The following is a 12163-nucleotide window of genomic DNA, read 5'->3' as shown; positions in this document are numbered from 1 at the left end:
AGGAGGAGGAGGAGGAGGAGGAGGAGGAGGAGGAAGAAAGTCTTTTTTTTAGGGCAGAAGGTGGGGAAAAATATGTAGCCCAGGTTGGCCTCGAACTCATGGTGATCCTCCTGCCTGAGCCTCTCAAGTGCTGGGATTACAGACATGTGCCACCACACATGGTATCATTTCTCTTCTTTAAAGAGAAATGCTAATCTTTTGTAGGACCCTGGAAGTATCATGGGGCCTAGACACTGGGTTTACCATGCTTAATGGAGGAGTTGGCCCTGGACCAGAAGTCTAGAATTCTGTGAGAAAGGCAATGCTGAAAGGCAGGCAAGGGTCTTAGAGCCAAATAGAAAAGCATTGGTCCCGGGCTTCCCTAGAAAAGAAACAGAGATTTAGGACTCAGATGTCCATTGGTTCTTTAGTCCTTTACTCAAGGTACAGCTTCTCCAGAGCAGGAAGCATTTGTTAATCAGAAATGCAGGACTAGTCATTACTATGCTCTAACCACTACTGGAGAAACAGTAAAGTTTGGGATATGAGAAAAGATGAATCTGTCCCCATGATATGCTCCTGCTGGGTGTTTTTGTTTTTGTTTTTGTTTTTCCTGCGGAACCGGGGATTGAACTCAGGCCCTTGCACTTGCCAGGCAAGCACTTATTCTACTAAGCTATCTCCCCAGCCTTGATGCTATCTCCCCAGCCCCTCCTGCTGTTGTTGAAGAGGTCAGCCATAAAATCTTCACTCATATGGCTTCTTGTTGCTTTGTCCCTACGTGCAACCCTAAAAGCAAGCTGTTCCCCTAGCTCCCATGCCTATGATTTTATCTTTCTAAATATCATATGCCAAAGGTGTAAATCTAGCCCTACAACACCCAGAAGCTTTCCCTGACCACTGCAGTCTAATATAAACCACAATGGAACCTAGAATTTGTGCCTCCAGCTAAGCCCCATTTTTCTAGATGCCTGTACATCCATCTGTGATCTCATCCTGAGTGTCAGCTCTTGAGAAAGGGAGCCCTGCATTTTCTCTCATGTGTACCACTCAAAACACTCAGCACGGCACTGAATATCCAGCACACATTCAATAGAGCCTTGCTGTATTGCATATTTACTTAAATCCAGGGCTAAGATCACTTACAATGTGTCTGGCAGCGAAGACTCCGTCAACTATGGCACAACAGAAAGCTGCAATCACACCAAAGCTGATAAACACAATTGAAGCCACCAGCTGTAAGAGGTGAACAAAACAAAGAGTGTTTGTTAATTTTCTATTCTTTGATATTTCTGGAGAGTAGGTGATCCCAAGAGACTGCTAGCTAAAGCAGAACTTTAGCTGCCACCCCATGGGAATACTCTTTTCAGTCATGCAGAATGAATGGGAGTGGTGGTAGAACACATGAACCACATTTTTTTTTACAGTTTCTTTTTTTAATGTATTTAGTACAGGGTTCACAGGGTCTCACTACACAGATTGGGCTCATAGTGATCTTCCTTTTTTCAGCTTCCCGAGGGCTTGGATTACAGGCACGTGCCACAACACCCAGTTTCTATTTACATTTTCAGGGAAAGCTAAGAAATTCACTCTCTCAGCACCACATGTGCTGGCATCCAAGCTGCTGTGCACAGAAGAATTTGGGGAGCCTTTCCACCCTCAGACTAAAAGAAGAAAAAAATGTTGGCCCTTTGCTATCATGTAATCTAACCCCGTATTTTACTGATGCGTAAATGAAGGCACAGTGAAGGTCAGTGGTGTGCCTCAGGTGTCCATCACATCTACAGAAGAGGCTGGTAGCCACCAACTTCTACCCAGCGTCCTCTGCAGTACCTCCCATTGTTACTAGCATAGCGGACAATGACAAAGCTAAGGGTGACCCTATATGGTTTTCTTCATCAGTGAGAAAAAGGGAGCATTCAGCTTATGAAGATGTGAATGTCAGGGATATTTCACAAGGATTGAGGTGTCTGCAATGGATGAATTCTGTGTGGTATATGTGGAAAATGTGAAGTACAAAAAATGTTTGCTCAAAACAGACTTCCCTGTTCTCTAACCATGTTAGATAACAGGACATTTTCCTAATAGTTTGGCTTCTATTACAAAAGTGATACTACAACCCAGTGTGTGGGGACACAGGTTTCTCAAGGGATGGGCAGGAGCAGACATGGATACCTACTACCTCACCCCACCCTCAATATCTTTCTTACATGAGGTTGTTTGAGGAAAAGAAAGGGAAAGAACGCAACATCCAGCTTGGAAGGAATCAAAATCAAGGCCACCCTAGACTTCTACTTCAACAGGCTAGGAGAAAATATTTAATCTCCTTTGGGAGTTGTTTGCAAACCTCCTGCCATAAATCTTACTTAATAGTACTATAGACATTGCTAAATAATGGATGAACAATGTCATGAAGTTGGCATTATTAGCTCTGCTATGATCAGTCCTACAATTAAAACTCCTCCATTATTTTGAATAATTTAAGACAAAAGTGCAAACACGACTGGCAGGGGTAGGGGTTGGGGTACATCCAGGTGAAATGGAAGAAGAAAACTATTAGAAGTCCCCAGAGGATGATTCCCCATACTCCTGGGAGGAAACATATGGTGAGCGTTCTGTGTCCCTGGAGCTATTACATTATCTGATTAAACTTGCTGTTAAATAGACCCCATTATCAAAGTCTGGATGCCACAGAGCTTTGTACTTGGGAAGCCTAATCAGCCCACCATCTGACCACTCACCAGTGTTCTTGATTTACAAGTCTACAAAATTACAATCTGCTTGCAATTTAGTCTATATCTTGTACCCTTCCCCTCCAGGAAAGCTCAGATTGAACCAGGAAGACATATCAGCTTGCCCCTGGGGGCGCCATTAGTACATTTGAACTTGAAGAGCTTCATCTGAACATGGTGGCATACACCTGTAATATCAGTACTTGAGAGGAGGATCGCTACACTTCGCGGGCATCCTGGGCTACATATAAAGTTCAAAGCTAGCCTAAATGACATAGCAACATCCCATCTCAAACAAATAAAATAAAAGCTTTGTCTTTGTTTTATATATGTTCCTCTTTCCTTTCAAATTTAGGACACACTTGGCTTTGACCTATGGGTAATGGAGCTACTTTAGGCTAGCTCCATAGCTTTATTTTTCCTTTATTTGAAACCCAAGTACATTTATTATCTTCATCAAAGTCCAAAAGGCCAAAATCCTCTGCCAGCACTTTCCCAAAAGATAATGTCTTTTCCTCAGTAAGGCTGAGGGTCACCAGTAACTCCGGGCTGCAGTACTGCAAATCAAAGAAACGCAGGCATTCCAGCAAAGACAACAACCTCACTGGCCATGCTGGAAAGCTCCTCTTGGAGTGAGAAGGAAAGAAATGGACAAGATCCACAATATTCTGTCCCCATGACTTTAGGAGACCAGCCTGGCCAGTGAGGGAGCAAGATGAAACCAAGCCCCATACCACAGTCATATTGTAAAGCTAGTTAGTTCCTCAGAGGCTTAGGAGAAAAGGCCATGTGGCAGTTTATTCTCTGGCCAAATTCTCACAAACTTAAAGATGTGCTACTTAGCCACATAAATGTTGAGCTTTTTCAGATGAAGAGCTTGATTCTGTGGTGATAAAAACTTACCATCTGCCGCTTGTTCTCAACAAGGTTTGATCCGATGATTCCAAGGAATGATCCAAAGCCGAGCTGCAAGGCAACATGGCATATACGGCATGTGGGAAGATAGCCAGATGACACAATCACTCTAGCTCCTGGGTATGACTCAGATGATGAAAAGAGCTAGAGTATGAATGCTAAACCATGTGCAGTTACTTACACAAATACAGAATACTCAGTAAAAGTATTTTCTCCTATCATTTGACAATTTTCTTTCATAGCAATGAATCATACCAAAAAAAAAAACCCTCATATGCTCAAATACTAAAAGTAAAGGTCAACTATTGCTTTCTGGAGCTTGCCAACTTCAATTTCAATATCCGTTACCTAGCATGTGACTGGTGAGTCAGTAAGTGACATATCATGGTGAAAAGCACACATTATATTCTGATCTCTATCTGTTTTTGAAAAAGACCTTCCACTCTGATGCATGAGTTAGGGAATACGGGTTTGAAATAGCAATATTTGATGCATCTGGCATACTAAGAAAACTCAGGAAATACTTTGGAAATCAGCAAGCACCTTAACCCACGCTAAAGAAAAGAAAAAAGAACTTTTTTGAGGGTCTGTATGTGTGGTTGACCCACTGCAATTTATGTTAGCATTTATTTACCTCCTCTTCCATCTCTGCTTCATTCATGGACAGAAAACATTCATTAGAGGGTGAACAGAAATGTCAGTGTAAAACCCTGAAAAACAATTTCACTGTCTGAGTGGCTGGGTTATGGCTCAGCATAGCAGATTTCACTGTCCTCTCAGCTTGCCATTAGTGGAGTGAGTCTGCCGGTCTTAGCTGAAAATCATCACTAACCAATAGCTATTGATGGAGATAAAATGGAAGAGTTAAAAAGTGGTGGGAATAGACCAATAAATTCAGTGATGCAGTTACATTTTTCTTTAGCTATACTAATAGTCTGTGTTTCTTATCAACAGCTTTCCTTGACTCAGGGGCATCTATTTCAGTCTAAGACTGAAAGCCTTATATTCAAGCTTGGAAATCTAATGAACCCAAGGGCTGGGCTTGGTAGAGCAGGGAAGGACCCTAAAAATGAAAGAGAATGGCTGAGCAAGGTGGTGCATGACTGTGATACCAGCCATTTAAGAGGCGGAAGGAGCAGAGCGCAGGCCCCACATGTGAGTGAGACCACCCCGGGGCCGCCGGATCCTGAATAGACCCAAAGCGCAGGCTCACCATGAAGTGAGACAACCCAGGACCCGCCAGATCCTGAATAAACCCAGAGCACAGGCCCAGTATGTGAGTGAGACCTCCTGGGGCCCACTGGATCCTCATTTGACCCAGAGTGCAGGCCCAGCGAGGAACCCTTCAGCAGAACTCCCTGCAAAGAGGCTAGAGGCAAGAAAAACCCACCTGATTCAGGAGCAGAATATCTTGCCAGAGAGACACAAAGGGCTCAAGTCTAATGGCTGCAGCAGAAAGAAGTGGAGCACAGCAGCCAGATACAAGCAACACCCACGTGGAAGAATCTGAACTTCGTAGATCTGGACCTGGTGCTAAGGCAATAACTCTATCTAGGCTCTACACCAAAGGTCAGAAGACAGTGGTATACAAAATGCTAAAGAGAAGGAACAAAATGCAGTCTCAGGCCCCAAGTCCACCCAGTACAATTGCAGAAGACACTAGCATAGAGGAAACTGGAAATCACACACCAGATATCTCTGAAATAATAGCGTTGACAGTAAAGAATCAACTGCAGAAAGGTATAGAAGAAATCAGGTCAGAAATAATTCAGAACTAAAAAATGTAGTGGTAACTATAATCAAAGAAGTACTAAGTGCATCTAAAGAATACACTGACAAAAAATAGAGGAGAATATAAAAATGATGGAACCCCTGAATAAGCAATTTAGGAAAGAAATAGAATCTATGAAACAGGTTCAAAGTGATATACAGGAAATTAAAACCTCAATCACAAGCTGGCAAAACCGTTTGACTGAAAGTGAAAATAGACTTTCTGACCTTAAAGACACCATTGCAGCTAGTGAAAAAGTAAGAAAAGATCTCTTTAAAACAACTAGGATGCAGGGAAAAATAATTCAATACCTGCAAGATGATGTAAAGATGAACAATGTGAGACTAATAGGCATCAATGAGAAGGAAGGAGTCAATACAAATGATATAAAAAGAATATGGGCAGAAGTAATACCAGAAAACTTCCCAAATATGGGACAACAATCTGACATTCACATAACCGAAGCATATAGAACTCCAAATAACATCAACCCAATGAAAACCACACCCAGACATATAATAATCAAGATCCCAGAAATTCACCACAGGAACAGTATACTAAAAGTTGCTAAAGAAAAGAGACAGATCACATTTAAAGGAAAACCCATCAGAATAACAGCAGATTTCTCTTCACAACCCATCAAGTCAAGAAGAGCATGGAGCAAAGTACTTCAAGTCTTGCAAGAAAACAAATTCCAACCCAGACTGATATACCCTGCAAAACTCTCTTTCAAGTATAATGGAGAAGTGAAATACTTCCATGACAAAGAACAACTAAAGAATTTCATGATCATAAAGCCAAGCCTACACAGACTACTAAATGATGTTCTATAGAGGGAGCAAATTGATCACAGCCCCATAAATGAGAATGGAAAGGACCCACCAAATAGGGCAAACAATTAAACACAGGAAAATAAGAGGCATACAATAGTAGTCTTTTAGTTATTCCTTTGTGTTCAGCAGCAGAATATTTTCATCAGCACACCCTACAAATGGACTTCTCTTCCACCCTATGGGTCATGATTCCACCTGAGTCTACAGGGTGGATTTCAAAGAAATAGCTGTAGCTCAGTCCCACAAGTGACACCTGGCCACCAGTAACAGTCATGGTCAGTATGCATGTCCACAACACACGAGAACTTTGTGCGATATCCTATCTTCAAACTGTTTATTTGCCATTCCAGTATTTATCTTGTTTTATTCTTAGTACTTCTTTGTTATCATGAAAACTTTTTCTTAGTTCAATTGTTTTGAAACATTTAATTTTTAATTAATTAGTATTTAATTTTCTGAATGTTGCTTAATCTTAATTTTTGTTCTAAGATTTATACTATATCTTTGACTTACAATTTATTTAAAAGACATAGTATGATATCTTCTCCTAGTATTAGAAACTTTAAAAAGTATGTTTCCATTTTCTTTTGACTTTATATTACTTCTTTCCTGTCTTTTATACACACATACACATATATATTAAAAAATACGTGTATAATCCAACATAAGATTGGTACTGTTTCATAGAAATCTGCAATGACCTTTAAATAAGGGTTCATCTAATATATTTTTATATAGTCCTGCATAACTATCATAGTGAGAGCTCTTTATTGTTCATCCAGGAGCATACTGCAACTTCCCTTGCCTTTTGAATTATGCTCTTTGTTATTTCCTATATGCTACTTCTGGAGATATTAAAATATTTCAAGTTTGCATAACTAGAAAATTTTACTTTTAGTTTTCAAAGGTATGTTTGCTAAGTATAAATTCAAAGAGGACAGATCTTTTCTTTCAGTGCTTTAATTAATCTAGTTTCTTACACACTTGGTTCTTTTTTTTCTTCTTAATGTGGAATAAGGTGCTATTTAATTTTGTTCTTCCATAGCTAATATTTTTTATGTATATGCTTTAATGATTTTTTTCTTTACAATAAGTTTTAGACAATTTCATTTTTGTGTATCTTGGTATGATTTAAATTTCTTGTGCAAAAGGTTCATTTTTCTTGGAAATATGGTATTATAAGAAACTAAATTCAGAAATTTTAAATCATTAAATATTTATTGCCTACTCCTGTCTACTTTGAGAATTCTAATTATATAAATATAAGTTTCTTGGTTTTGACAGTGAACTATTATGACTGATCTTTAAATTCTTTCTTCATTTTTATTTTGGACAATTTTTATTGTTATATTCATTTATGTAAGTAATTTATTTTCAATTTGCAATCTATTAAAAAATTAAAATAAAAAAAGAGGCAGAAGGAGGATGGTAAGTTTAAGGTCAGTCTGATCAACTTAATGAGACTTTCTCTCAACTAAAATAAAATTAAGTTAAAGAGTAAAAATGTGGCTGACTGGTAGGACACTTATCTAGCACTTTCAAGACCCTGAATTTAACCCCTAGCAACACACACACACACACACACACACACACACACACACACACTGTGAGAAGGAAAAAGGAAGGGAGGGAGGGAGAGGGGGAGGGAGGAGGGAAGGAAGGAAGGAAGGAAGGAAGGAAGGAAGGAAGGAAGGAAGGAAACTAAAGAGAATGAAAGGCAAGAATCAATGCAATTTTCAGTGACTCCATCTATAGAGCCAGCCACTCAGCCAGCAATCACTCTTAGGAAACGGAGGGTGAAACTCACGAAGCTATGTCCCATGCCTTCCAAGATCTACTAAAAAGATCTTCATTCAGCATTTAAACTATGTCCCATCCCATCTTACTTCAAATATAATTAAAGTATGTTGCTATAAGGTAAACTAATTAAAATCTGGTTATCACACTAAGCCTGGCTTACAATCCCAGCTCTTTCTGCTTGTCTGTGCAACCTTAAACAGAATGATCACTAAACTCATTTATTTATCTATAAAGCAGGGACCTTAGAAGTAGCTACTTCATAGGATTTTTGTGAGGATGTGCCAAGATGATACCTTTAAAGAACTCTGCACAGTTCCTGGCACACAGTAATTATTCAGTAAACACCACTTTGATCTATTTTCTCCCCCAGAACCGGGGATTGAATCAGGACCCTGCATTGGCCAGGAAAGTGCTTATTCTACTGAGCTATCTCCCCAGCTCCCGGACTAAATATTATTGTTAACCATTTTAAAGATATTTAACTTTTGAACAACTTTAACTCGATTTGAGCTGGAAAACTATCATTATTTACTCTATTTCACAATAAGGGAGTTTCCCTATTCTAGCTTATCTCCCTCTCCAGTATGTTCCACAGCTTTTATTGTTTGAGGAGGAATTCCATGAATACTGTATGCTTAGGGCACTCTGGGCCATTGGCAGGCATGTGTAGAAATTCAAATGCAACTTCAAGAAGGAAAATAAGTATTTTACCCATTCATTAATTTCCACAAATATTCACAGAATGTCTCCTGAACCTCAATTTTTCCCTAATACAGGAAGCTAAGTCACTACCTATTTCTTTTCTTTAAAAAAAATCTTTATTTATTTATGTAGTATAGGGCCCTGCTATACAACTTGGACTCATAGTGATCTTCCTGTCTCAGCCTCCCCCATTGCTGGGATTACAGGTGTGCATCACCACGCAAGGTTTTGGTGGCCAGCACAGCATGTGGTACTAGGGATTGTACCTGAGTCCTTGCACTTGCCAGGCAGGCACTTAGACCACTGAACTATCTCCCCAGCCCAACACTAAGCATTTCTGATGCTCTCAAGTAACCCTCCATAGCAGTGACTAGGAGAGGTGGGCTAAATACTTATGGAACTGACTGGAAAGACATACTCCACAATGGGAAATCCCAGATTAACCCACTACTTCATCCAGTTTCCCCACTCCCTTTCCTCCCATTCTATTCCATTCCAACCCATTCAATTTTCCAATATTCACCGAGTACTTTTATGTGAAATGTATAAGAAAACACATCCCCTCCTCTCTAACAGCTCACAGTGTGTGAGGGAGAGACAGCGTGGGTTAAGGACCACAGGGGAGCTCAAAACAAAGTGCCACAAGAATGGAGAATATTTTATTCTGGCTTATATCCCTGGCTCTGCTATTTACAAACTGTGTGGTCTTGGGTTAGTCTCTTAACTATGCTGTTTCAGTTTCTTCTCCTATAATGTGAGCATCATAATAGCTTCTATTGGGGGCTGGGGAGATGGCTCAGTAGAATAAGTGCTTGCCTGGCAAGTGTGAGGTCCTGAGTTCAATCCCCGGTACCACAAAAAAATAGCCTCTATCACACAGAGCTGCTAGGAGAATTAAATGAGATAGAGTATGAAGCATGACATGCATGAAGTGCGTTGCTAAATAAATGTTTAAGGTTTCAAGAAGGGGAAGATATTGTTATATGGCTCAAATGATAGGTAGATTTCACTAGAGAGAGAAATTGTTGCCTCTTGAGTCATAGCTGAAAGAATTCACTTGACTTAATGAGAAGCTGACTAACTCACTGATCACTAAAAAGGTTACATTTGAAGCTTTTTATGTAAAAGAAGCCAGTGCTCCTCATTTTGATCGCAGGAATATTCTGGAGTTTGGCACTTAATATCATTCCAATGTGTTCAACAAGAAAGTGGTGGGGTAGAGAAATGTAAGGACCCACCTATTGTCACAGCAAGTTCACAGCAGGGTCAGAACTAACCCTGTGGTCCCCTAACAACTGGTGTTCTTTCAGCCACACCTTGCTGCCTTGTGGCCAGTATTGGTGATCTGCAAGTGAGAAGGGCCTCGTTGCTGCCCCCTAGAGGAGAAGTTCTCGGCAGGGGTAGAGGAATACTATGTAGGACAGAGCTGACGGGTCGGACATAAAGAAGGGAACCCTCAAAGCTTCCTGAAAATGGACCACTGCTTCTAATCATCTCTTTTCTCTCTACAGACTTCAGAAATGTCAGCTCTCTCGTCCCCCATCAAGAACTTCATGGACTCATGTAACGTTCAGACCTTCGGACCTCTATCATGATTCCTCACTACCTGAACAAATAACTGGTTTGCTTTATTTTGGCTGCCCTCCACTTTTTGAGGAAAAAAGACAAATAATTAGAAATCAAAGTCAAATTCAAGGGCTCTTCTTGGACTGCACCTCATTATCTCTGCCTATTTTCATCCACCGCCCTGGACACCAAGACTGAGGTGCAGAAGGGCTATTCTTTTAATAGGTAGCATTTGTACACCTGTTCTGTGGCAGGCAGTGCTGGATCTGTAGTTTGGAGGCAAGAAGTTGGGGTGGGATCTGAAGCTAAAACCAATGAGCTTCAGACTGGAGGAGCTCATACTCTAATTAGTTAAACCAGCTCACAATCTCTTTCCATAATCTCAAAATCCACAAAGCTCATAAAACCAAAAAGGTTTTCTGGTAACTAACACAGCAGCAAAGCCTGATCTTGAACTGATGTGAGATTACTTTATAATCATTACCTCAGTTAAAGTAAAAAAAAAAAGTCACATTTTATTATAGACATGAAGATATTTTATTATGGGGTGCTTCTCATAGCCCTTCTGGAATACTAGATAATGTATGGTATATGCTGAAAAATATTTCTTATAAAAGTCCAGATTCTCACTCACATCTGACCCAAAGATTCAGATAAGAGACTGTGAACTTGTATAAACTAAGGTAAATGAGAATATAGCCCAACAGATATTACAAAGCAAACATGAGAAGTTGTCCAGAACTGTGAATAGAAGGAATCTATAGTAAGACACCACTGTAAACCCCAGGAGCTGAGAAATGTTCCTTCTGTGTCGGTATGTTAAGTAGGAACAGAGTGTGTTTAGGTAGGTGGCGGGGAAGATGTTTGGGGAGTGATGCAAATGACTGCACCAAGGCGGAAGAACAGAAGGCATGTTCAGGAATCTGTGACAATCAGCATAGAAGGCATGAGGAACCAGGCTGAGGACGTCTGCTGAGCATCTTGAATGGCCTGCTAAGGAGGCAACAGGGAACCAGTGAAAGTTAGGAACTTGTGGCATTGTAAAAGTTGTCAAATATGATGGACGTCTCAACTTTAAAATAGACTTAATAAGTCAGGAATTTAGATTTTAGGAGGAACTTAGATTTTAGAAACATTTTCAGTAGGAAGTGGGAAAAGTTTCTGCCTAATGCACAATATACCCTGAAAGCTGATTTTCCTGAGCTCTTTTATATTTCCTAAGCATTCAAATTATACAAAACTGTTTTGAAAAAAATAAGCATTTCTTTTTATCAAAGGAGTGTTTACATGTGAGGCTCAAGCCACTCTGACCTAGAGTTTTCTAGATTATTGACTGTTTAGTGTTATCCCTGTTGTCTTTGTTTTCTAATAACCTAGTCTATTCTGGTGTGATTTTCAGTCACCTGATGGAGCAGAAATCCCTGGTGTCTCTCCCAAAAGAAAACTTAGGCAAGCACGGATCCTAGCAGCACACCACCTGAGGAGCAGATGTGAGAACGAAAGGCTTTCCCCACTGATCAGGGGGCAACTCCACCTTGTGGGTTGCATGGGAAACACATCTGGAGGCCTTGTGGATTCCAGGTGAGAAGAGGTTTAGAGGAAGGAGCAGCCTCCTCCACCACTGTTTGTGGATTCACGCAACATCACCTGGAATTTTCAGACTCATGCAATGACAAAGGTGCTTGGATTTCTAGGCTTCCAAAGTTGAAAGCTCACCAGAACTCGTCTGGAATGGAATATGTCTTGGAATTAGTAAAGAGCTTAAGCCAATTTGTCTTTCTTTGTCAGTTCTTTCTTCTTCTTCTTCTTCTTCTTCTTCTTCTTCTTCTTCTTCTTCTTCTTCTTCTTCTTCTTCTTCTTCTTCT

General features: G+C 40.2%; 1 protein-coding gene across 3 annotated transcripts in view; it reads right to left on the bottom strand.

Moving 5' to 3' along the window:
* Positions 1-12163, bottom strand: part of Tmem255a (transmembrane protein 255A) — a 70013-nt gene that overhangs the window by 46720 nt on the left and 11130 nt on the right. For all 3 annotated transcript variants that reach the window (XM_004647663.3, XM_023707920.1, XM_023707921.1), the window contains exons 3-4: positions 3615-3677; positions 1126-1215 (exon numbers count right to left, since the gene is read on the bottom strand). In XM_004647663.3, coding sequence (XP_004647720.1) covers positions 1126-1215; positions 3615-3677 — 153 coding nt within the window. The remainder of the gene's footprint in view (positions 1-1125; positions 1216-3614; positions 3678-12163) is intronic.

Source organism: Octodon degus, unplaced genomic scaffold, assembly GCF_000260255.1.
Source record: "Octodon degus isolate 3935 unplaced genomic scaffold, OctDeg1.0 scaffold00319, whole genome shotgun sequence".
Taxonomy (NCBI): Eukaryota; Metazoa; Chordata; class Mammalia; order Rodentia; family Octodontidae; genus Octodon; species Octodon degus.
This window is presented reverse-complemented; position numbering and strand designations above follow the sequence as displayed.